Source organism: Pipistrellus kuhlii, unplaced genomic scaffold, assembly GCF_014108245.1.
Source record: "Pipistrellus kuhlii isolate mPipKuh1 unplaced genomic scaffold, mPipKuh1.p scaffold_m20_p_134, whole genome shotgun sequence".
Taxonomy (NCBI): Eukaryota; Metazoa; Chordata; class Mammalia; order Chiroptera; family Vespertilionidae; genus Pipistrellus; species Pipistrellus kuhlii.
The window spans coordinates 292298-318662 of record NW_023425443.1 but is presented as its reverse complement, the minus strand read 5'-3'; the positions used below and the strand labels follow the sequence as shown (position 1 = coordinate 318662).

General features: G+C 52.5%; 1 protein-coding gene across 2 annotated transcripts; it reads left to right on the top strand.

The window, feature by feature from the left end:
* The first annotated feature begins 2293 nt into the window (after window positions 1-2293).
* Window positions 2294-26365, top strand: MORF4L1 (mortality factor 4 like 1). Of its 2 annotated transcripts, XM_036436321.2 has the most exons (13): window positions 2294-2490; window positions 9322-9368; window positions 11575-11642; window positions 14877-14993; window positions 16483-16569; window positions 17461-17541; window positions 17922-17947; window positions 18983-19071; window positions 20724-20825; window positions 22288-22376; window positions 23035-23207; window positions 23608-23692; window positions 25678-26365. In XM_036436321.2, the coding sequence occupies exons 1-13, from the start codon at window positions 2451-2453 to the stop codon at window positions 25760-25762; spliced, it is 1089 nt and encodes a 362-aa protein (XP_036292214.1). In that variant the 5' UTR covers window positions 2294-2450; the 3' UTR covers window positions 25763-26365. The 2 variants fall into 2 exon arrangements, with proteins under 2 accessions (XP_036292214.1, XP_036292215.1); XM_036436322.2 differs by lacking the exon at window positions 14877-14993 and having other exon boundaries at window positions 2304-2490.

Sequence of the window (26365 nt, the reverse complement as noted above, 5' to 3'; positions counted from 1 at the left end):
GGGCAGGCTGGGCTGTGGCCTTATGTGGCAATAAGGTTGCTGTAGACGTAATTCGTTAGGGTGTCTGGTCATGCCTGCGTAGACTGGTGTCTCCATGAGAAGGGGAGATTCGGGGACAGACACACACACAGGAGAACGCGGTGTGAAGACAGAGGCAGGGATGGGGTGGTGCTTTTATAAGGAAACCAGGGAGATGGCCAGGAAACTCCCAGAGGCTGAAGAGGGGAGGAGGGAAAGGAGACGAGAGAGGGGGAGGGGGAGGTGCTGGGGAGGGAGAGATGGGGGAGGTATGGAGCAGATTCTTTTTTTTAAAAATATATATTTTATTGATTTTTAAAAATATATTATTTATTGATTTCTTTACCGAGAGGAATAGATAGTTAGAAACATCCATCAGCTGCTTCCTGCACGCCCCCCCACTGGGGATGTGCCCGCAACCAAGGCCCATGCCCTTCACGGGAATCGAACCTGGGCCCCTTCAGTCCGCAGGCCGAAGCTCTATCCACTGAGCCACACCGGTTTCTGCAGAAAGTTTTCATTTCGGACCCTCCTACGTAGATATGTCCGATCTCCGAGTATGTGAGGCCGCCACGCAGGCCTTCCCTAAGCGAGGTGTCAGGTTTAGGAAGTTTGCTGTGGTCGCCATTAGGGTCTCCGCTGGGGGCGCCAGGGGCCCGTGCGGACCTGACGGGGGACCTCGCAGACTCAGAGCCCTGGCGCCCCCCACAGGACGGTCTGACATTGAACTGGGACGAGAAGCAGGGAGGGGGGTGGGGGGGGTCCCCTCCCAGGCCGGCGTCTCCCTGACAAGGTGGCCTCTGCCCGCACGGAGCCCGTCTGTCTGTCTGTCTGTCTGCCTCTGGGGTCACACCCCCTGGAGAGGCCTGGGTGCCCTGTGCCCCCCTTTTCCCGGGCCCCTCGGGGCACAGCCCGCGGTGCTGGGCGCCAGGACAGAGCCCACAGACGCCCTCATGGCCACGTGCACGGTCCCCGCACCCGCCTGAGTGTGTGTCCGTCACCTCACTTCTGTCCAATCCCAGGAGCCCCTCCCCTCAGCTTTGCTTTATCCCACCTCCTTCATCTATCACCAGTGGATTTCATGGAACCCATCTATGTCCCTTCTTTGATTGCAATGTATAAATACAGATATAGCCGAAGCCGGTGTTGCTCAGTGGATAGAGCATCAGCCTGAGGACTGAAGGGTCCGGGGTTGGATTCCGGTCAAGGGCATGTACCTTGGTTGCGGGCAAGTCCCCAGTAGGGGGTGTGCAAGAGGCAGCTGATCGATGATTCTTCTCTCATTGATGTTTCTAACTCTCTCTCTCTCTTCCTCTCTGTAAAAAATTAATAAAATATATTTAAAAAATAAAGAAATACAGATGTAACCGGAGTATTACCTCAATTCTTTGAGGTTCTGCTTCCCGACATATGTCGACAGTTTGGCTCCAATAAACTCACACAATTCTTTCTTTTTAAAAAAATGTATTTTATTGATTTTTTACAGAGAGGAAGAGAGACAGAGAGTTAGAAACATCAACGAGAGAGAATAGAATCATCGATCTGCTGCCTCCTGTGCCAGCAACCAATGCACACGCCCTTGACCGGAATCGAACCTGGGACCCTTCAGTCCGCAGGCCTACGCTCTAGCCAGAGCCAAACCGGTTTCAGCACAAAATTCTTTACAGGTTTCCATGTTGTTGTTGTTTTCACGTTAACACTGCCTTTCTGTGCAATTCTCACTGTGCATCCATTTTGCAGCTGAGCCAAAGAGAGACTTTTGCAAACAGGAGAGCGACGTCAGGCCATGCATCCATCCTTGGCGGGTTTTGTGCACATCCCTAGAGATTGGTGACGAAGGCTGAGGAGCGGAGTGGCGCACCCCACTCTAGGGGCTCCAGGGCCGAGCTCACGCCAGCAGACCGGCTCAAACCCCTGGGATCCGCCGGCCACGTGGACTAGCAGGGACCTGGGTCCGTCATGGTGGGTTCCGTCCAGGCCTTGGGGGTGCCTAGCACTGCCCACGCCCTTTCTTTGCAAGCCATCACCTCCTGGGGACCCGCGGCCTGCACCCACTGGGCCTTTCCCGCTCCTTATCGCCCCACGAACCTCCTCCCTCCTACACCCCCCCACCCAGCTCAGAGTCAGGGGATGGAAGGTGGGTGAGGAGCGGCCGCCCGAACTACAGTTCCCAGCATGCCCCGCGCGTGCGCGGCGGCGGCGGGGCGCAGAGCGCGAGCGCGTCCGTGGGCGGGGCGCCTGGCAACGCGGCTGCGCACTGGCGGCTCCTGTGAGGTGTTCGGGCGCCGGCAAATCGCGCCGCCCGGGATGTAGAGCGGGCGCTGCCGTCGGCGTCTGACGCGCAGCTGGGTGGGGTGGCGAGTGGGGGGCGGTCGTCGGGGTGGTGGTGGGAGAAGGAGGCGGCGGCGGCGGCGGCGGCGAATCCCTCATAAATGGCGCCGAAGCAGGACCCGAAGCCTAAGTTCCAGGAGGGTGAGTGCGGGCCCCGGCGGCGGCGGCGGCGGCGGGTAACGGGGTAACGGCGGCGCTTTGTGCGGAGGCGCATTGCGGCGCGGGGAGCGCGGGGAGGCCGGGGCCCGGGGTGCGGGCCTCTCCCGGCGGCTGCGGTGTGGGAGGCGGCGGCGGGGGAGCCGGCGGTGGGCGGCCGGGCGCCATGGCGGCGCGGAGGCGGGAGCGGCGGGAGGGGCGCGGGCGGGCGGGCAACGGCCGGGGCTCGGGGCGCCGACGTGGGTGGGGGCGGCGGGGGGAGGGAGATGCGGGGCCCTCGGGGCGGGCGGGGCGCGCGGCCGGAGAGCGGCGCCGCGAAATGGCCGCCGCAAGATGGCGGCCGCGCCTCCCGCGCCCCCTCCCCTCCCCGCGGGGCGGGCGCCGCTTTGTGCTGCCCGCGGGGCCCGCTCTCCGCCCGGGGCAGCGGGCACGGAGCCTCCGGATAACGGGGCCGGCGGGCGGGCGGGCTCCCGGGCGGAGGCCTCTGAGGTGCAGTGGCTGGGAAGCCCAGTGAGTTCGTTTTACTTTATTTTTTATTTTTTCCGAACATTTTACTTTGTTTTTTTAAAGTGTGTGTTTTGTGGACTTTCTCTTGGAGGAAGCGGAAGGGGGTGGTGGGGGGAGGGAGTCCTGGAGGGGCCGCCTCCTGCGCGCCCCCTGCTGGCGGCGGCCGAGCGCGCCACCCCCGGGCCTGCGCTCGGAGCCGGGACTCGAACCGGCGACCCGCGGGTTCCCGGATGGACGCCGAACCGCTGAGACATCCGGCGGGGCCCGGGAGAGTGTGTATTTATTGTTTTTTTCTTTTTTTAAACTTAAAAAAATATATATATATATATTTAGTCGAGGCCAGTTTGGCTTAGTGGATAGAGCGCCGTTCTGCGGACTGAAAGGTCCCGGGTTCGATTACCGTCAAGGGCATGTACCTTGGTTGCGGGCACATCCCCAACGGGGGTATGTGTGCAGGAGGCAGCTGATGGATGTTTCTCTCTCATCGGTGTTAACTATCCCCCTCCCTTCCTCTCTGTAAAAAAATCAATAAAATAATATTTAAAAAATATATTTATTTGTTGACTTAATGAAGGAAGAGAGAGAAAAGCATCTATGATGAGAGAGAATCATGGATCGGCTGCCTCCTGCACGCCCCCTGCTGGCGGCGGAGCCCACTACCCGGGCATGTGCCCTGAGCTGGACTCGAACCCGGGGCCAGTTGATGCCTGGATGAACGCTCAACCACACACACCTCCTGGGCCCAGGGAGTGTGTGTTTATTCATTGGCATTTATTTATTTATTTATTTATTTATTTATTTATTTATTTATTTATATTTTGTAACTTAAAAAAACACATATTTTAAAGTTGATTTTAGAGGGAGAGGGAGAAAAACACCCATGATGAGAGGAGACTCATGGGTCTGCTGCCTCCTGCACGCCCCCTACTGGGGACCGAGCCCGCTCTCCAGGCATGTTCCCCTGGGCGGAATCGAACCCGGGACCTTTCAGTCTGCTGGCCGACGCTCTAGCCAGCGAGCCACACCGGCCAGGAGTATTCATTGGCGATCGATGGGTAGGGCTTTGGGCCAAGGGTGCAACCTGGCCGCCCCCCCCCTCCCCTTCTTCTCCCCAGGGCAAAACAGCGCTTTGATTTCACAGTTAAGGGGAGGCCTGGTCGTGGGCTAAAATGGCAGTAAAACGCTTCAAAATTCCCTTGCTGGCGAAACGGGTGTAGCTCAGTGGGTAGAGCCTCGGCCTGCGGACTGAAGAGTCCCGGGTTCGATTCCGGTCAAGGGCATGGACCTTGGTTGTGGGCACATCGCTGGTTGATGTTTCTCATGGATGTTTCTAACTATCCCTCTCCCTTCCTCTCTGTAAGAAGTCAATAAAATATATTTAAAAATAAAATTTCCTGTTGTTGGGCAGGTGGGTGCTTGCTTACCATCGAGGTCCAGAGGAATTTGTTTCTAGCCGGGATTTTCAGACCAGAGTGTTCTTTAGGATTGCTTATAGGATCCTATGTCCCAAACCTAAGTGTGTTGTAAAACTGATATTGAAGAAGTTTTTAAGGGAAATTAAAAAATACATGTTTTTGTCCTGGCTGATATGGCTCAGTGGATAGAGCGTCCGCCTGCGGACTAAGAGGTCCTGGGTTCGATTCCGGCGGGGGGCAGGTGCCAGGTGCCCAGGGTGCAGGCTGGAATCCCCAGTGTGGAGCGTGCAGGAGGCAGCCAATCAATGATTCTCTCTCATCATGATGTTTATCTCTCCCTCTCCCTTCCTCTCTGAAATCAGTAAATGTATATTTAAAAAATACATGTATTTATTTTTTTAGGGAGGGGAAAGGGAAAGGGACTGAGAAACATGAATGAGGAGGAACATCCTGGATCGCCCACCTCCTGTGCGCCCTCTACTGGCGATCGGCCGAAAATCCAACTGGTGGCTCCTGGGTGGATGCTCAACCGCTGAGTTATACCTGCCGGGCGCGGGGTTAAGGGCCATTTAAAAAGAAAAAAACTTTTTTTTTTTTTTTTTAAAGAAAAACCTTTTATTGACAGGAGGGGAGAGGGATAGTTAGAAACATTGATGTGAGAGAGAGAGCGCGATCGCTGGCTGCCTCCTGCGCGCCCCCTTCTGGTGATGGGCCACCAACCCGGGCATGTGTCCTTGACCGAAATCAAAACCCGGGACCCCTTGCCGGACCGGTTTGGCTCAGTGGTAGAGCGTTGGCCTGCGGAGTCAAGGGTCCTGGGTTCGATTCCGGTCAAGGGCATGTACCTTGGTTGCGGGCACATCCCCAGTAGGGGGTGTGCAAGAGGCATTTGATCGATGATTCTCTCTCATCGATGTTTCTAACTCTATCCCTCTGTCTTCATCTCTGTGAAAAATCAATAAAATATATTAAAAAAAAACCCAAAAAAACCCCGGGACCCTGCAGCCCCTTGGCTGACGCTCTACCCACTGAGCCAAACTGGCCAGTTGTTTGTTTTTTTCTTTGTCTGTTTTTATGATTGGCTCCCTCCCGTGGGTTTATTTTTCTTGGTGTTTCAGAGCAGGGGTTCTTATTCTTAATCTGAGTCAGTGCATGTGATTCAGAAGATTGGAAAACTTGGACCAGGAAAATATTATCTAACTGAAACGCTCTCTAGTATTTCAATTAGGAATGTGGCACCTCCCACCCACCCCCCTTAACAACAACCCAGTAGTGTTAAGTAGTATTAGCGGTATGTTTTCATATTCTTCGTATTAAAGCTGTTGGAGATATGTGCTCCTCATGACTTCAGAATGTTCTGTGTCAACTGAGTCAATGCCATAGATAGCGTGCTGTTTTGCTAACATGTCAGTGTAGGTGGATTCCTCGGTAATACTGTGTGCGTTACGTTTTTGTGAAACATTCCAGGGAAAGGCTTATGGGCTTCCTCAGACTGTCAGGTGGTGACAAAATCCCTCCCACAGGAAGCATGGCTTCAGGAAAAAACTCTTAAATTCTAAACTACACTGAGTGGCCAGGTTATGATGATCTCTGAACCCATAATCTGGCCTGTGTGTGTGTGTGTGTGTGTGTACACACACATTAAAGGCCTGGTGTATGAACTCGTGCATGGGTGGGGGCCGGCCAGCCTGGCCAGGGGGGAGGGAACATGGGCGATTGGCCGACCTGCCTGCTGGTCGAACTCCTGGTCGAGGGGACCATGTGCATATGAGCCTTTTATTCTATAGGAGATGCACTGAGTGGCCCGATTACTATCATAACTATCATGCCACTCAGTATAGAGCACATGTGTCAAACACAAGGCCGGCGGGCCAAATCCGTCCCGCCAGGCCTTGCAATGTGGCCCGAACCGCGCTGTCATCACTGCACTCCGCTGCGTTTCCATCACAATGACAGTTTATGACTGTTCAGTAAACCATTCGGCCCGCGATTTAGGCTGGATTTTAGATTTTGGCCCCTTCTCTGATTGAGTTCGACACATGTGGTATAGAGGGATGTAGGGTGAGATGCATGGATGACAAAGGAGAATCCCTGTGCTGCTAGAGTGGTGTTTTATTTCTTTTTTTTTCTTCTTTTTTTTTTTTTTAATATATCTTATTGATTTTTTACAGAGAGGAAGGGAGAGAGATAGAGAGCTAGAAACGTCGATGAGAGAGAAACATCGACCAGCTGCCTCTTGCACACCCCCTACTGGGGATGTGCCTGCAATCCAGGTACATGCCCTTGACCGGAATCAAACCTGGGACCTTTCAGTCCGCAGACCGATGCTCTACCACTGAGCCACACCGGTTTCGGCTGTGTTTTATTTCTTAAATCCTCATCCAAAGAGTGAGGATATTTTTTCCATTTTTTTGGGGGGGGTGTGGGGAAGGAGGAAGGAGAGAGACAGACAGACAGACATCCATGTGAGAGAAGCACTGGCTGCCTTCCGTAGTACCCCACCAGGGGCGGGGATGGAATCTGCAACCCAGGTATTGCCCTTGACCTGAACTCGAACCCGAGACACTCCCCTGTGCAGGCCTGAGCCGCCACAGCGAGGCTGCGGGGGGAGTTAGCGGAAAGTGGAACCAGGAACCTTGCAGCAGGGCTTTGGGAGCTCCGAGTCTCTGTCCTCGCCATCACTCCCACGTGTCTTCTGCTCTTGGTCCAAGCTGAGTTGCATAAGAATAATAAGAAATTACAGTCGTTTATGTGACGAGTTCAGAGAACACCTTGTAAGGAAGAGGAGTATTCTAACGGTGTAATAAAACACTGCCGAGGACTGACTTATGTAATGCTGCAAGTACGAATGGCCGGAAATGGTATTTTTTGTAATTCTTTTAAACTGGAGAGTGTTTTTCTCACTTCCTAGTGGGGCAGCACATGTTATATGAGCAGCTGTTAAGCACAGTGTTTTGCACCGGATTGGTCTTCGTGTAAAGAAAACGGGGGGTCCGTTCCCAGGGGGGCCTTGCCTGGCCGGGATCGGGACGGGCCTGATGCCGGCCTGGGAGTCTGTCCTGGAGGGAGCAGGGGGGAGCAGTCCTGTGGGTCGTTCAGCGGCGAGCATTGATACCAGACAGCACTGTTTCCCAAACTTTTGACACGTGTACCCCTTCTATCATTTTCGTAATGAGGACCCCCCGTACTCATGAGGACGTAGAATGAGGCGCAGCTAAGCTCGGGGCAGTGCGTACCCCCCCCAAACTCCGGTGCCACGCGTGCCCCACCAGACTCTTCCCGCGCCCCCGGGGGCCCGCGGACCACACTCGGGGGCACTGCCACAAAGGGTCCGGCGGAGAAAGGGTTGCAGTCATACCCGGTGCAGTGGCTGGCCCTGCCTCCAATCCCCGGCTTCCCTTGGTTTTCAGCGAATGCCGAGGGCCCTGCAGCCCGAATGGGCCAGCGGGCTTTGGCCTCGGTGCAGCTGGCTTGGGCAGCAGGAGCCGAGAGGATGGGGGTGAGGCTTCAGGGTGCCTGTAGGCCCCCTGGAGAGAAGCAGACGTAGGTGAGATCTTTGGTGCTGCTGCTGCTTGGCTCTACCTTACCTGTGCCTGGGCTCCTGGCCCACTGTGCCCAGCGACGGCTCCGCCAGGTCTCTCAGCCCCAGGCGGGCACTCAGTGCCTGCTCCATGGCTCTGTAGCATCTTCTGAGATGGACCTGAGCCCCCTCCCTCCCTCCCTCCCGGTTTTCCTGCACTCGGTGCTCTGCCTCGCCGTCCTGACTTCTCTCGGGTTTGGTTCGGGCGCATTCAGTGACCCCGGCCTCTGGAGACTGTGGCCTCTCCCTATACGTGCTTACCCGGTGCTTTAGTGACGGCCATGGCTCCTGTGGAAGAGGAGTACCCTCCGCTTGGGCCTTTGCCTTAACCTTGGCAGCAGCGCCTCCGTCCCTCTCAGTTTGTGAAGATCGTTAACACGAACCTGGGCTCACTGTCCCGGCTCCCCCGCAGCCTGACGGCCTAACAGGCAGGTGCCGGGGGACCGGGTGAAGGTGGGAAAGGAACAGTCAGGTTTGCGGTGGTATTTCAGGTTGAAGGTTTGGAAGACTTGGAAAAGCAGCAGCGATGTGTTTATGAGGGAGACTGCTCCAGCCTCTTCAGAACTGAGCGGATGGCTGTTTCAGTGATTTCAGCCCTACAGGAGCTGAGTGCGTGGGGCCTGCCTCCAGGGGGCTGTGTAACCCACCGGGAGGCTCCGTTTCCACCACAATCACATGTGAGACGCTGCCGGAGCCGCCTGCCTGCCGGACTGGCCTCCAGGCCCTCTGTTCCTCAGTCCCGCGAGGCTTAACGGCAGGGTCACGGCGTGTGAGCTCCAGGAATTGGGACGCTTTGTGTGTTTTGGGTTCATGGAAGCAGCCCCGGGCCCAGAACACGGCTGATGAGCACACTGAAGTCATGAGCACGAGCCTCTTCAGAGACAATCCCCCAGCCATTTCTGATACACACGGCATTTCATTTTAACGTGTATTGTTTTACTGGTTTTAATTATAATACAAAGTCCGGAGGCGGAGCTATATGAGAGCATGTGGTTCTACGCCTGGATACGTACATGTTCGATGTTGAAAACAGCCACCTCCAGCAGGAAGCGCAGGCTGTATGAGCTGCAGGTGAGAGGCAGCGGGTGGTTTAACCAGATGGCACTCTGACACGTGTGCCTGCTGCTACAGCAGACACGGAGGTGTGTGGTTGTAGGGCACTCAGTGTTAGCATTGCAGCTAAACTACGAAATACGCACGTTTGGTCTGCGGTGGGGATCCCGCACGGCCGCTCCCTCTCCCCTGGGTCTGTGAGGGCTCGGTGAGTGCTCTGCGTGCGGAGGTGTGACCCTAACCCCTGCCCTTCCCTTCCAGGTGAACGAGTGCTGTGCTTCCACGGGCCCCTTCTCTATGAAGCCAAGGTAGGAAGCCCGCTCCCCGCAGGCAGACCTGGGCGCTGGGGAGGGCTCAGGGACCTTTCCCACGGGCGTGCGGAGTCCGCCCTCCTGTGGGGGTGTCCTGCTGCCTGGGGGGCCGCCCCCTTCTCCCAGGAGTAGGGAGGAGCATGTGAGCAGAGAAGACTGGTTATTGATGGGAGGAGCAAGAGCATCTGTAATCCAAGACCTGTGAGAAAACACTACCAGGATCAATTCTATTTTTTTAAATATATCATTGATTTTTTACAGAGAGAAAGGGAGAGTTAGAAACATCGATGGGAGAGAAACATCCATCAGATGCCTCCTGCATGTCACCCACTGGGGATGTGCCTGCAACCAAGGTCCATGCCCTTGACCAGAATCGAACCCGGGACCCTTCAGTCCGCAGGCCGACGCGCTCTCTACTGAGCCACACCGGTTAAGGCTCAATTTTCTTTTTAAATCTTCCACTGAGGATATTTTTCCATTGATTTTTTTAAGAAAGAGTGGAGCTAGGACCGGTTTGGCTCAGTGGATAGAGCTTGGTTGCGGGCACATCCCCAGTAGGGGCTGTGCAAGAGGCAGCTGATTAATGAGTCTCTCTTATCGATGTTTCTCTGTCCCTCTCTCTTCCTCTCTGTGAAAAATCAATAAAATATATATTTTTTTAAAAAGTGAAAAGGAGGGGGAGAGAGGAAAACATCATGTGGGATTGGTTGCCTCCCACATGAACTTGACCAGAACTGAACCTGGGACCCTTCCGTCTGCGAGCAGATGGTCTTTCCACTGAGCAAGACGGTCTAGGGTTCAAGGTCAATTTTATTTTTATTAATATATTTTTCCCCCAAGGTCAATTTTATACGCAATATGCTAAGTATGCACTGAGCTAATTAAATGCACTGAGCTGACGTTAGAAATGAGTATGTTTAACTTTTATTTGTTGTTTTTATGACAAAGTTTGAATCCTCGGGGCTCTTTTTCCTCCACCTGTGTGTGCTGCGGTGATTAAAAACGATTTTACAATTAGGCCAAGGTGAACGGGATAATGCATTCCAGAGTCAAAGCCATTTCTAGTACTTTCTGTTAACTTCTTTAGGACAAATAGTAGGATATGACTCTTTTTAACAGTTGTGTGTTTTGTTTTTTAAGAAAATGAGTCACAGTATACAAAACAGCAAGCTATATATGTTTAATCCTTTCATTGATTATTTTTGAGAAAGAGGAAAGGAGAAGGGATAGAAGCATCCATCCGCTGCTGCCTCCTGCACGCCCCCTGCTGGGGATGGAGCTCACAGCTGCACCTGCCATGGCATGGGACGGTTCACATTTCTGGTTCCTCTTTGTAAAGAGTTTTAAAGTAGAAACCAGGCCTGCTGGGGGCTCAGTGGTCGAGTGTCGGTCTGTGAAGCGGGAGGTCATGGTTTGATTCCTGGGAAGGGCACGCAAAAGGCAGCCGATCCATGTTCTCTCTCATCACTGATGTTTCTCTCTCCTCCCTTCTCTCTGAAATCAATAAAAAAACAAACAATCTAAAACTACATAGTTACCACTTGTCATAGTAAACAGCCTCCTGTGTTTATTCTAATTTGTTCTGTACCCAAATATTTAAAAAAAATTAATATATTTTTATTGATTTCAGAGAGGAAGGGAGAGTTAGCTAGAAACATCAGTGGTGAAGGAGAATCGTGGGTCGGCTGCCTCCTGCACGCCCCACACTGGGGGTCAAGCCCGTAACCTGGGCATGTGCCCTTGGTTGGAATCGAAGCTGGGACTCTTTAGTCTGCAGGCCCAGCGCTCTATCCATTGAGCCACACCAGCCAGGGCCTAAATATTTTATAGCCTTTCCATAAGCTAGGGAAACTTATTGAAATTACAGTTTCTGGCTATTTAGACTTTGAGAAAGTGGAGACTACCACTCACAAGCCGTTTTTGGGGAGCTTGTCCGGCCCTTGCCTTCAGGGTTAGGGGCCCCCTTGTGCTTATGGCTCTTTGCTTGGCTAGACTGACTCCAGCAACTGGTGACATTTTGGCAATTTTAGAATTCTTTATTGCTTACAAAGTTTCCTTCGTGCTCTTGTGGAGGGTCACATTGTGGGGGTTCATTTTGGCCACCTAAGGGTTTAAGTGTAGAAAGAATCTTGAAAAGATTGGATACTTTAAAATCATCTCTTCTTTAATATCTCTGAGTGACATTTTTTCTTTTTTATTTCAGTGTGTGAAGGTTGCCATAAAGGACAAACAAGTGAAATACTTTATACATTACAGCGGTTGGAATAAAAAGTGAGTATTGGGTCTTTAAAAACAATCTTCTACTTATAATTTTTAAAGTAACGTCTATCCTAGACTGGCACAAACATGCTTCTTAATTGTACAGTTTTAACATGACATAGTTTACAACAAGGGTGAGCCATTTGGGTAGGATGGAAATAGGATAGAAATTAGGGTGCAGCCATTTTATTTTATTTTATTAATGTATTTTACTGATTTTTTACAGAGAGGAAGGGAGAGAAATAGAAACATGGATGAGAAACATCCATCAGCTGCCTCCTGCACGCCCCCCACAGGGGATGTGCCCGCAACCAAGGTCCATGCCCTTGACCGGAATCCAACCTGGGACCCTTCAGTCCGCAGGCCGACGTTCTATCCACTGAGCCACACCAGTTAGAGCCAGCCATTTTATTTTAAATTTTTTGGAGTAATTCTTGTGTTTTAGTATAATGTCTCTGACCATCATTGGTCAACCAGCTAACCTTTTTTGGGTTTCGGTACACTTTATTTTACATTTATTTAATTTCTCCCCATCGCCTTTTACCCACTCTGCCCTCTGCCCCTCTGACCCCCCTGCAGTCACCACACTGCTGTCCATGCAGTCTCTTTTTTTCTTTTTTGCTCAATCCCGCCACCCTACAACCCTCCCCTCTCCCACCTCTCCTCTCATTTTGGAATATTTTAGGATAGTTTGAGATATATGTATTTATTTTTACTTTTTTGCCCTTAGCAAAAACTCAGTCACTATGTATGTTATGTCGAGCAGTTATAGTCAGCTCAGTTAAAGTGAGTTGGATTTCTCTACTAGAAAAGGGGAAGGGATAGTGATTGTCTGACCTCCAAGTAATGATGAACTTAGGTCGACAGGTGTGATTTCCTGTATTTCAGTGTTACCACATGGCTCACTACAGACAGGCATTTCATTACAGAGCTTAACTCTCCACCTTGGCAAATTAGTGTTGTTTTTAAGTAGAAGATTTTTATTGATTTCAGAGAGGAAGGGAGAGGGGGAGAGAGATGGAGAGAATCATGGGCTGCCTCCTGCAGGCCCCACTCTGGGGATCGAGCCCACAGCCTGGGCATGTGCCCTTAGCTGGAATCAAACCCGGGACCCGTCAGTCCGCAGGCTGACACTCTATCCACTGAGCCACACCGGCCAGGATGAGAGCATCTTTTTAAAGGGGGGGTGTCGGTCTGTGCTGGGAGTGGACAGTGGGAAGATTGAGCACCTAGCACTCCAGCTGGTGTCCCTCTCAGCAACAGCCGGTGCACCCGGGCCCACAAATACCACGTCTGATGGTTTACTCCTTGGGGTGCTAGTGGTTTTTATCGCGGGAGGTTTTCAGTGACTGTTAGTTAGCAACGGCGGTTTATCTGCAAAGGTGGGGCTTTGTGTGCCCGAGTGTGTGTGGTCCCCGCTCTCCCCGTGGCCCTGCCCCTGATTGGTCGGCGCTCTTGCTGGGGAGGGAGGCCCGCTCTGAGGATGCCCGGCTGTGGTCTTGTTCCCACAGTTCCCTCCCAGGGGACCACCCCAGGGGGTCAGATCATGAGGAACGTTTTCCACAAATGCTTTTCGCTAAAAGAGAAAACACAGCAAAACAAAAAACAGACCTGAGCCTTTCTCCACTGGTGTAGCCGTAGAAAGGTGGGATCCGAGGCCGTTCTGCCACCTGAGGCAGCCCCCAGTTAACGGTCACGGAGAGACTCCTGATAACGCAGGCAGGGAGCGCAAACTGCGGGCCTTCCGCTGGGAGCGTAGCCTCTGAGCTTCCCTCTTACGTAACACCGTGTTCCCCCGGAAATAAGACCTCCCCTGAAAATAAGACCTAGTGCAACTTTGGGAGAAAAAATTAATATAAGACACTGTCTTATTTTCGGGGAAACGGTGCGTGTTTCCATAAGACTGTGTGTGGGTGTGTACAGCCTAGAGAACGGGCTGTAAGTGGCGTTTCTAGTTTAAGAAATTGGGAAAGTACTAAATTCCTACAGTTTCTCATTTCACTGCTTCAAAATACATTAAGAACACTTTTTCCTTTGTAATGTTCATAGTCCAGTTTTGAGCTAATTTTACATCAGATATTAAGTGGTTCTTTGAAATTGAAGAAAAACGGCGATAACTATTAGAGCTTTATTACTAGCTTTGTACATATACCGAGGAACCGTAATATACCGAGGTGTGCTTTGTGGTGTTTGGTATGTAGGTAAATAGGTGGAGTTTGAAAACGCTCATCCTTAGTATTTGGGGAGCCTTCAGGAAGCCCGTCCGAGAGGGGTACTCAGTGCCCCCCAGCCTCGCCGGCTGTGCGGGCTCCTCCGAGCGGCCTTCAGCGAACCCCTTTATTCTCGGGCACGTAATCTACGCCCGCAGTTTGAGGATTTGTCCGGGAGCTACGGCCTCCTTAAGCAGCCGTCCACGTTTCTCAGAGCAAAGCACGCCTTTCCTTTCCCCGTGGTCAGTGAGGGCCTCAGCTCCTGGAAGATAGAGACACCGAGTGACTGTATTCTTTAGATCAAAGTGCAAAAACTGGTTAACTTTAGGTAGGAGAGAAACACTTGTGTGCTTCCCCTTATTTTTAAAAATATATTTTATTGATTTTTTTACAGAAAGGAAGGGAGAGTGATAGAGAGTGAGAAACATCGATGAGAGAGAGTCATCCATCAGCTGCCTCCTGCACACCCCCCACTGGGGCTGTGCCCACAACCAGGGTACATGCCCTTGACCGGAATCGAACCTGGGACCCTTCAGTCTGCAGGCCGACGCTCTATCCCCTGAGCCACACCGGTTTCAGCTGCTTCCTCTTAGTGAGGCATGCACTGGTTGACTCTGGCATGTGCCCTGACTGGGGATCCGGCCGTCCCTTGGGGAATCAGCGAGGCGCTCATTGTCAGAGGGGGCGGGGTTTGCAGGGTCTCAATGAGCTGTGTGGGGAGTAAAAGCCGGCCAGTTCCCTTGAATGGAGAGCTAATTAGAGCAGCTGTAAGGAGACGTAAATCAAACCCTCATTTCCCAAATGGTTTGTGGGTATCTTACGTGTGGAAAACCATGCAGCCAAAGCTCAGTCCAAACTGGGATCTCCTTAGACCGCAGTCAGTGCACAGGTGGCTCAGAGCACGCCAGGGGAGACCTCTGCGTTGCCAAGCCCCCCCCCCCCCGGGACTGGCGGACCCCAGTTAGGTTGTGCCTGAATCTGTAGCGTCGGCTCGTTGTGCGCTGGTTACTGAGACTCTGCTGTGCTTCTGCATCAGAGGTGCCGGGCGGCCCAGGCGCTCTGAACGCGCGGGGAAGACACGTGAGGATATTGTAGCCCCTTTTCCTGTTGCTGAAGGAGCTCCCTCAGTACACCACCCCCTCCTGACCTCTAGGTAAATGCATGTTTCACCTTCTTCCGGCATCGCGGAGGGTGGTTGCAGTCCTGGTCCTCTGGCGTCCTCCCCCGAGGTCAGGGGCAGCCATTGGCTGACCGCGGACGCGCCCGGTGTCAGAGGGAGCTCCCTCAGAGGAGGAAAGAGGCCCCGGCCCGGCCAGCGAGCCCCTAGGGGGCGCTGCTCCTGCCCCGCGGACAGCACTCGCGCCCGGGGTGCGGCGTGGCCCGCGGCTGAGCGGCAGCTGGGAGCCGGGAGGTCGCCCTCCTGTTCCTGGAGGGGCCAGGCGTCATGTCTTGTTTTTTAAACCATTATTACCTGAGAATTCGTTTTTCATAGATTCGAGAGCGAGGAGGGGAGGGGGAGGGAGAGGCAGACAGAGAGACAGACATCTGTTTGTTGCCTCACACACACACCCAGACCAGGGATCAACCCAGGACCCTTTGGTGCGTGGAACAATGCTCTGACCACTGAGCCCACCAGCCAGGGCAGAAACCCTATTTTGAAGGAGCGTTTTAAAGATATATATATATTGATTTTTTTTTAAGAGAGGAAGGGAGAGGGATAGAGAGAAACACTGATCAGCCGCCTCCTACACCCCCTCACTGGGGATGTGCCTGCAACCAAGATACACGCCCTTGACCGGAATTGAACCTGGGACCCTTGAGTCTGCAGGCTCTATCCACTGAGCCACATGGGGCAGGGCAAGGAGCTTTTTTCTAGCCGCCAGCACGCCTTAGCAGCCAGCTGTTTCACAGAGTGGGCGGGGCTCCGTGTAGATGTGAGAAAGCCCTCTTTCCAGTCACGCTGTGGAAGCCAGTCCGTTCCTTTGTGAGGGAAGGTTCAGAGGGTGTGGTCTGAGAAGCCATTGTATGTGTGCTTCATTCCCAGCGTCAGCCGGGTCCATCTAGTGGTCACGAGTATTGTATGTCTCCTAGTATGTTGATCACATACCTCGAGTGTTTATGTTTTTGTGTGTTAAACTCTCATGTGTTTTACCTGCTGTGACATGGGTACTGTTATCCTCATTTTAAGGTGGTGGGACGAAGGCGCATAATTCTGCAACTGCTATTACAGCTAGGAGCCACTTGATTTTCTTTAAAAAAGCTGCTTTTTATTTTTAATTACAGTTCTGTAAGGTATCTTCATTCTGTGAGATAACTGTTAGGGACATGCCACCTGGTTCCTGAGGTCGCTCTGTGCTGGGCTTCCTAATCCGAGTGCCATGGGGCCCAGGCGCACTCAACACGCTGTGACATGCCAGGCTCCGCTACATGCCAGGCTCTTGGTACATGCCAGACGCGTACGCTGTTTTGAGAAACGATTGAATAATTTGCTTTGCACTCTGGCAGTTAGAGTGGGAATGTTGCTTTTGAGATTGGGAAGTTCCTTCCCTCAGAAGGGTGGCTGGCCTCGGGGATTTCTAGAGTAACTGGACAGTCTGTGTGGAGGGGACGCTGCTTGAATGACGCTGCTTTTCTCTCTGCAGTTGGGATGAGTGGGTCCCGGAGAGCAGGGTGCTCAAGTACGTGGACACCAACCTGCAGAAGCAGCGGGAACTGCAGAAGGCCAATCAGTAAGTGCGGTGGCCCCTGAGGGCATGGGGATAGGGCTTTGGGTGCAGTGAGCAGTGGGCATCATGCCAGCGGCCTGGCTTCCTGGTGATTCCTGGCACTTGCCAGCTGCTGAGGGACCGCTGTGGCCTCATGCAGCCAGAGGCCTCCTGGGAAAGCAGGCAGCACAGCTGTGAGTTCCCGAATCAGTCTCTGGAGGAGGCGGGAACACGGGTGTCGCTGGAAATTCCCGTAGTCGGCAAACACTGTCATCTCCCTTGTCGGCTCAGGAAGGCGCAGCTGTGTGGGAGGTGATTAAGCATTGGGGGCGCCCGTTATTAACCTGCAGCTGTAGAAGCACCCTGAGAAAAGGAACACAAAGACTGGGCGGTCTTGTTTTCATTTCAAAGCTGAAATGTAGGTTGAAATTGGAAATAAAGAGATCAAATAAAACATTGGGATTAGTGAATTCCAAAACAAATGGAATTTTCGATCATGAGCGCAATCTATACTAATAAAAGAGTAAGATGCAAATTGACTGTACGTTCGTGACACCCACCAGCCAATCAGGAGTGAGTATGCAAAATAACCAAGCAAAGATGGCAGGTTCATTTGCATTCAGGCATTGCGCAGCCCAGGGCAGGTGTGCCCCACCGCCCCAGCCACTCCGGGCCTCTGGACAGCGTGGGAAGGCAGAAAAGCGGCTCTGGCCGGAGAGAAGGCAGTGCCAGCAGCCAGGGGAAGGCAGGCCCATTCTTGCATGAATGTTTATGCATCGGGCCTCTAGTCTATTATAATCACCTTCTACATTTACTTTTAACTTTGCTAGGTACAGAGAGCAAATTCTTAGGTCTCAAGTTATTTTTCTACCTAAGGACTCATTTTACGACGACGTCATTGCGCTTGCTTTGCAGGGAGCAGTATGCAGAGGGCAAGATGAGAGGGGCGGCCCCAGGGAAGAAGACGGCGGGACTGCAGCAGAAGAGCGTGGAAGTGTAAGCCAGGCTCCCCGTGTCCCTGTGCCCACGGCCTGGCGTGCCCTTACCCTGTGCTAGGGCTTATGGGTAATAGAAGCTGCAAGAGGGTAACTTTCTTCTTTCTCTTTTTAATTCTCACCTGAGAATATTCTTTTCTGTGGACTTTTAGAAAGAGCAGAAGGGGAGGAGGCAGAGAGAAAAACATCGGTATGGAAGGGGAGGAGGGGTGGGGGATTGAACCAGCTACCAGTAAGAGTCCTGTGTCTGAGCAGGAAACTCCTGGCCTGCTTTTATCATTCAAGCCGCGTTTCCCTGGGAACTCACCCCTGATAAAAGGAATTGGAACAGAGGCAGTTTTACTAGCAATAATTATATGTCCTTCTCCCTTCTCTTTTCAGGAAAACAAAGAAGAACAAACAGAAAAGTAAGCATATTTTGTTAAAATTATTTTACTTTTATAATATTGCATTTTATTGTATTTTTTTAATATTTGATTGATTTTGAACAGAGAGGAAGGGAGAGAGATAGAGAGTTAGAAACATCGATGAGAGAGAGTCATCGATCAGCTGCCTCTTGCACACCCCCTACTGGGGATGTGCCTGCAACCAAGGTAAATGCCCTTGAATGGAATCGAACCCGGGACCCTTCAGTCCACCGGCTCAGGCTCTGTCCACTGAGCCAAACCTGTTAGCCATTTACTTATTATTTTAATGTTTTACTGAGTTCAGAAAAGGAGAGGGAGGGACAGATGGAAACATCGGTGGTGAGAGAGTCATTGACCGGCTGCCTCCTGCAGGCCTGCTGCTGGGGAATGGAGCCACAACCCTGCCAGCCATGTGCCTTGACCCATGCCTGCGGTCACAGTGGTGACCTCCCGGGTCAAAGGTCAATGCTCAGCCGCTGGCGGGAGATTTCCTTGGAGTAAGCTCCTGTTTACTGATGGCCCAGAGTGGCTCAGATGTGGCTCAGAGCAGCACTGTGGACCTGACCCTCGTTTTCCAGGGAGAAGCCTGAGCAATACTTCCATCCTCTTCATCCTCAGGGACTCGCCCTGAAGATAGCTGTAGAGGGCAGTGTTAAGAGATGTTCATGCAGCTTACATTTGTGGTGGGAATGTGATTCTTTTTTTTAGAGGAAGGGAGAGGGAGGAGAGAGAGAAACATCAGTGATGAGAATCATTGATTGGCTGCCTCTTGCATGCCCTCCCTCCCCCCATTTGGAATTGAGCCCGCAACCCAGGCATATGCCCTTGACCAGAATTGAACCCGGGACCCTTGAGTCTGCAGGTTGATGATCTATCCACTGAGCCACACCAGCTACGGCAGAATGTGATTCTTTAACGTAGATTCAAGTAAAACTATGTCAGGGAAAAATGAAAAGAAGGTGTGCTATGACAGCTTTTTCTTAGGAAATTGTCATTTGATCATTGAAAAATCTCTCTCGTCCTCCCATGTTTCAGCCCCTGGGAATGGAGACGGTGGCAGCACCAGCGAGACCCCTCAGCCTCCTCGCAAGAAGAGGGCGCGAGTGGATCCGACTGTGGAAAACGTGAGTGTCCTTCACCGTAGCAGCGGCCGGTCAGCGCGCGGGTGTCAGCGCCTGGGGCGGCACAGGGAGCGTCAGGACTGGTCCCCGAGCCCGAACGGGGGCTCACTGCCATGGAGACCCTCCTGCTGCTGGGACAGGGCGCGCGCACGCGTGCGTGTAATTCTAGGTGTGTCTGTCTTAGATACCCTCCCGCCCCCAGCTCATCTGATGTTGGTGAGTGTTGGGTTTCTGCACGCGATTTTTTTTTTAATATATTTTATTGATTTTTTTTTACCAAGAGGAAGGGAGAGGGATAGAGAGTTAAAAACATCGATGAGAGAGAATCATCCATCAGCTGCCTCTTGCGCGCGCACACACACACACACACACACACACCTCGGGGATGTGCCCACAACCAGGGTACATGCCCTTGACCGGAATCGAATCCGGGACCTTCCAGTCCGCAGGCTGATGCTCTGTCTACTGAGCAACACCGGTTTCGGCTCTGCACATGATTAAACGTGTCTGGTGTGACTACATTGGACCTCCTTTTGTTAAACGGGCAGAGATGCTGTGGGAACGGAGCTCCTGTTTATATCCGTGTGTGTGGTGCAGCTGGCTTTGTTTTACGCCGTTTTGCTAAGAGTCGGAGAACTTGATGACACGGAGGACTGCAGTGTGCATTGAACAGGAAACACTCAGCAGTGTCTTAGTGTGTGGCAGGACGGCTGCATAAACCCAGAGGACTGTTGTGTGTGTATACTAGCTTTGAATTTAAAAGTTTCCTAAATATATTTTGATTGATTTCAGAGATGAGAGAGAGGGAAAGAGAGAAACATCAGGGATGAGAGAGAATCACCAATTGGCTGCCTCCTGCACACCCCACACTGGGGTTCCAGCCTGCAACACAGGCCTGTGCCCTTGACCGGAATTGAATCTGGGACCCTTGAGTCTGCAGATTGATGCTCTATCCACTGAGTCGCACCGGCCTGAATTAGCTTTGAATTGTTAGGTGATAAAAAGTCTTATATCCAATTTATTATGTTTATAACTTCCAAAATTATGCATTATAACCCTGAAAGCAAGGTTAGTGTTTTTAAAAAAATGTTTTTCAGCCCTAACTGGTTTGGCTCAGTGTATATAGAGCATCGGCCTGCAGACTCAAGGGTCCTGGGTTTGATTCTGGTCACCGTCCCCAAGCCGACGCTCTGTCCATTGAGCCAAACCGGTCCCGGCCATAGCTTACCTTTCTGGCGCTGAGGTGACGTGGCAGTGGTGGTCTTACGCACGGCGTGTTCTGGAAACGAGGCCCCGTGAGGAGCCATTATGCTTCCTGGTGGTCAGTACTCCCCTGAGTGCTGTACCTCTGAGTGAGTGTGTGCGGGCTGCACACTGAATATCCACGAAGAGGGAAGCTTACCAGCAGCACAGCGGTGAGCACAGAGCGGTCACTTCCTGAAGGTAAGGGACTCACTCAGGAGTTGTTGCCTTCACATGAAAACCCCCAAATGAACTGTTTTCTGTCCCGAGGAGACTCTGTTTCTCAGCAGCCGCTCTCTGCCTTCTCATTCGGACTCTGAGGAGACAGTGAGGCGGCCCCTGAGCCCGGAAAGGCGCACGCCCAGGGCCTCTCGGGCAGACACTGCGGCTCACAGCGCCCGCCTTCCCCGCAGGAGGAGACGTTCATGAACAGAGTGGAAGTCAAAGTGAAGATTCCCGAGGAGCTGAAGCCCTGGCTGGTGGACGATTGGGACCTCATCACCCGCCAGAAGCAGGTAACGGCCGCGCCTCTGCAGGATGGGCGCGTGCTCTCCCGGCGGAGAACAGGCGCTTCCGGGGGAAGGCGTGTGCACTGCACGGCGGAGGCGGCTCTGTGCATGCTGTGACTGAGAGCGTTTGAGGATAAAAGTCCATACAGAAGAGTTTATTTTCATTCATTCATTATTTATTTATTTATTTATTTATTATTTTAAAATATATTTTATTGATTGTCCACAGAGAGGAAGGGAGAGGGATAGAGAGCTAGAATGGTCCATGAGAAGAACATCGACCAGCTGCCTCTTGCACACCCCCTACCGGGGATGTGCCCACAACCAACGTACATGCCCTTGTCTGGAATTGAACCTGGGACCTTTCAGTCCGCAGGCTGACGCTCTACCCACTGAGCCACACCGGTTTCGGCAGGAGTTTAGTTACAGTGATAGAAAACGATGGAGATGATTCCTTTTCGGAAGCCGCTAGAGCAGGCTTACTCTGAAAATGGCTAAAGACACAGAAGCGTTTCCTGTGGAAAGTGGGACGTCCTTACGTGTGTCCCTGCTGATGGGATGGCACAGGAAGCGCACAGTGCCAGCTGCCGGGCATGCATGGCCCCCAACAGGACCAGGACCTGGGCCCTTGTGAGGAGGTGCCTGCGTGACCCCCAGCTGCTCCACAAGGAGAGGCCAGGCCAGAGCAGCAAGCTCCTGTGACGAGCAGTGAGGGGGCGGGGCGGGATGGGGAGACCCCTGGGTGCTGGCGGCCTGAGGCCTGGGTCACGGACAGCTCTATCCACTGAGCCAAACTGGTTTTGGCATGAGCCATGTTTTAAGTGATGGACAGTGCAGTGCTTTTACCTATTTTGTAGTAAACATTATTGAGTGATCTTTTTAAAACACTTTTATTGACTTCAGAGAGGAAGGGAGAAGGAGAGGGAGAAACATCAGTGATGAGAGGATCATTGATCGGCTGCCTCCTGCACACCCCCTACTGGGGATCAAGCCTGCAACCCGGGCCTGTGCCCTTGACTGTTAGTCGAACCTGCGACCCTTCAGTCCATCGCCTGACGCTGTCCATTGAGCCAGACCGGCCAGCTCTTGAGGGATATATATTTTGTATTATTAAAGCTTTGCCAGTATAATTTTTCTGTAAAACAGATAAAGCTTGGACAGTAGGTCCTCGGGTTACGTCGGAGATCCGATCCTACTGCGCGACATAACACGATTTTCGCCGTGAGTCAGAACCCACCTACGTAAGCGCCTGCGTCACTCACATGAGCACAGACACAGCAGTGATGAAGTGAAACAGTAAAAGAGTTTAAAATAATTTCTGACCTTGTAAATAAATAATAACATAAGGCACATGTACACGGCACTTTTTTTATAAATAGGAGATAGCGATGTCACCACGAAACGATGTATGTCAGGTCCAGTGTAACCCGGGGACTGCCCGTATTTAAGTGCATTTCTTGTTTTCCAGCTCTTTTATCTTCCCGCGAAGAAGAATGTGGATTCCATCCTGGAGGATTACGCAAATTACAAGAAATCTCGCGGGAACACGGATAACAAGTAGGCGAATACTCCTGTCTGAACTAGATCCAAAGATGCTTCTTCCATGTTTCCGAGTAGTCTCATTTCCAAATAGAGAAATGTATACTTAAAAAAAGATGCCACCAAACACCAGCAAAATAGACTTTTACTGGCTGGACAGAGGGTCTGGCTGGCAAGCTTTTTGTTACAGAGCAGATGGTAAAATTTTAGGTAAAATGTATAAAAAAACATTTATAGCCTGAGGGCTTTATTTGTGAAGTTGTTTAAAAAAAAAAAATATATATATATATATATATATTGATTTCTTACAGAGAGAAAGAGGGATAGAGAGTTAGAAACATCGATAGGAGAGAATCATCCATCAGCTGCCTCCTGCAAACCACCCACTGGGGATGTGCCCGCAACCAAGGTCCATGCCCTTGACCGGAATCGTATCTGGGACCTTGCGGTCTGCAGGCCGACGCTCTATCCACTGAGCCACACCGGATAGGGTGGTTTTTTGGGCTCTTGCTAGATCCCTTTTTAAAACTGTTTAGTAAAGATTTCATCTTATTTATCTATTTGCATTTTTTTACCCTAACCCTCATCTTGTTATATAACCTTTTACTTAGTCCCCGGCAGGCATGCTGATTGAATCAGTGGCTGTTTGGGTGTCAGCTTTTGTGCTCCTGTGCAGGGAGTACGCGGTGAACGAGGTGGTGGCCGGCATCAAGGAGTACTTCAACGTCATGCTGGGCACGCAGCTGCTCTACAAGTTCGAGCGGCCGCAGTACGCCGAGATCCTGGCGGACCACCCCGACGCGCCCATGTCCCACGTGTACGGCGCGCCGCACCTGCTGAGGCTGTTCGGTAACGCAGCGCCACTCCCCCGAGCCTTTCGTTAAAAAAGCGCTGTTCTAGAGGGATAGAAACATCCTGAATCAGCTGCCTCCTGCACACCCCCTTCCCCACGGAGCCCACAGCCAGGCGTGTGGCCTGGCGGGATGGAACCGAGACCTGGTTCCGGGCTAACACCCTCCAGCGGGCCACACCAGCTGGTCCTTCTCTCTTCTCCCCTCCCCTCCGCTCAGTGATATCAGCAGTGACGCCACATGGCGCTCTGAAACACTGCCTTCCCTTTGACCTTGAGCCTGATGTTATTATCTAAGTTTCTCCGTCTCTATAAAGTTGATGACGGGTGTGTTTGCCCCATGAGTAACGTGTGCGCCTCGGGCCCCTGGGTGTGGCTGACGAGCTGTTTGTCCGACAGTCCGCATCGGCGCCATGCTGGCCTACACGCCGCTGGACGAGAAGAGCCTGGCCCTGCTGCTGAGCTACCTGCACGACTTCCTCAAGTGAGTCCCGGCGGGGGGACCGGGACCGGCTGTGCCGCACCTCGAAGCGGGTGCAAGGGTGGGCGTACGGGGCCTCTCACAGGCGCGAGTTGGCCGCGCCGGGGAGGGCTGGCAGCAGCTGGCGGTCTGGAGGAGACAGTCAGATCCGCGCTGTCACGTGTGAAAACTGGCAAATCAAACACTTGAACTATTAGGCCAGCGAGGGGAAAAGGTGGTGCAGTATTTAATGATTTTTATGGCGAGAGTGGCCTTGACAAAACAATAGCGGGAACGGTGGATAAATGTGACTACACATACTTAGAATTCTGCGTGAGGAGACTGCTCTGAAAGGGGATGGGTGATGGGATGCTGGGACCTGAGTATACAGAGGAGCGTGTGCAGTGAGGAGACGAGCAGAGCAGCCGGACACCTGGGAATCCAGACGGGGAAGTGGCGCGGACGGTCAGAAGAGGACAGTAAAGCATCCTTGCCGATGAGCTCAGTAGGAAGACTGAAGACCCGGGAGGACTGTCCATCGGACAGGCTCTGGGGCGTTTGGCGGTGCATGTTCCATCTCCACACGTGTGTCCCCTCTGGGTGGGAAGCCGTGCCTTTGGAAGCTCGTCCTCTCGGAACACTGGACAGCACCACGGCTTCAAGCAGGCTGTACTGGAGCGGGCGCTGGGACGCCCCTCGTTTGTAGAGAAACATTTTCAATTGTTTTTGGTTTTGTTTTTACTGGATTTTTATTGCTTTCAGTCAGGAAGGTAGAGGGGGAGAGAGAGAAACATCCATGATGAGAATAATGGATCGGCTGCTGCCTGCATGCCCCCCACTGCGGACCGAGCCCGAAACCCAGGCATGTGTCCTCTATGGGGATCGAACCCCGGCCTTTCAGTCCGCAGGCTGATGCTCTGTACACTGAACCAAACAGGCACGGTGACATTTTCAATCTTTTTTTTTAAATATATTTTATTGATTTTTTACAGAGAGGAAGAGGGATAGAGAGTTAGAAACATCGATGAGAGAGAACCATCGATCAGCTGCCTCTTGCACACCCCCTACTGGGGATGTGCCCACAACCAAGGTACATGACCGGAATCGAACCTGGGACCCTTCAGTCCACAGGCCGACGCTCTATCCACTGAGCCGGTTTCGGCGACATTTTCAATCTTTTTTTTTTAAAATATATTTTATTGATTTTGTACAGAGAGGAAGGGAGAGAGATAGAGAGTTAGAAACATCGATGAGAGAGAGTCATCGATCAGCTGCCTCTTGCACACCCCCCACTGGGGATATGCCCGCAACCAAGGCACATTCTCTTGACCGGAATCGAACCCGGGTCCCCTCAGTCCCCAAGCCGACGCTCTATCCATTGAGCCAAACCGGTCCCGGCTACATTTTCAGTCTTGACAAGCATCGGGGGAAAGTCCAGTTCTACTTGACAATGGATTATTTCATGGTGTGGTACTGGGAAGAAAGGGTGACATTTTCTATTGCTACTCCATACGTTCCTGTATTTGAATTTCCTTAACACCGTGTCCTATATAATAAAAGCCTAATGTGCAAATTGACCTCACTCCAACTCATAAGATGGCAGCCCACATGTGGACACAAGATGGCTAGCAGGGGAGGGCAATTAAGGGTGACCAGGCCTGCAGGGGAGGGCAGTTAGGGCAATCAGGCTGACAGGACAGCAGTTAGGGGCGACGAGGCCTGCAGGGGAGGACAGTTTGGGGTGACCATGTTGGTAGGGGAGGGCTCTTAGGGGCAATCAGGCCGCCAGGGGCGCAGTTAGGCTGGCACAGGATTGGTTAGGTGTCGATCAGGCTGGCCGGCAGAAGCGGTTAGGGGCAGGCAGGTGAGTGAGTGGGAGCTAGCAGTCCCGGGTTGTGAGAGGGATGTCTGTTGGAGAGGGTGCAGGCTGGGCTGAGGGACACGGACACGCATTTCGTTCCGCGGCCTCCAGTTCCACGTGCGGGTTCTAATGAGTGACGTGTTGGCAGGTACCTGGCGAAGAACTCGGCGGCTTTGTTCAGCGCCAGTGACTACGAGGTGGCGCCCCCCGAGTACCACCGGAAGGCCGTGTGAGCCCGCGGGTCCGGCCGCCTCCGTCCTCGTCCTGTACAGACGCCGTCCTCCGCAAACGTTAGTGTACCAGAGTCCATGTTGTTTTCTGTTGGATTTTAACAGAGAAATAAAAGGGGTTCCAGCTCCTTTTTCCTTTTCCTTCTCTCTCTTTCATTTGGAAGTCGCTGCCAGTGTGCGGACGGACAACAGAGACGCGCTCTCTGGTCTTCTGTGCCTAGCGCCGAAGCTGCTCTCACGCTGGTGGTCCTCCTTTGACACTACGCACTTTCCTAAGACGTGTGATGCTCTGACAGACGCTGACCCCTAGTGCCAAAGGTTCTCGTGTACATAGCGCCCGCCCTCTGTCCGTGCTCCTTTTTTTTACGGTGCTGACATAACGCGCTTCTCCGCAGCCGCCCGGCCCCGGCCCCGGCCCCGGCCCGGCCCCGGCCCCGCGGGCTCCGACGGCCGAGGACGGTGACTTGTTCCGGTTTTGTATTTGTGTCTCATGCACGTTCTCCCACCATAGACGCGACGCCTCCTGTAGCCGCGGTTTTCTGGAAACGCCAATCTTTTAGGAATTGTTTTTCAGATCTCCAATAAATCTTTTCTTCAAATTTCAAA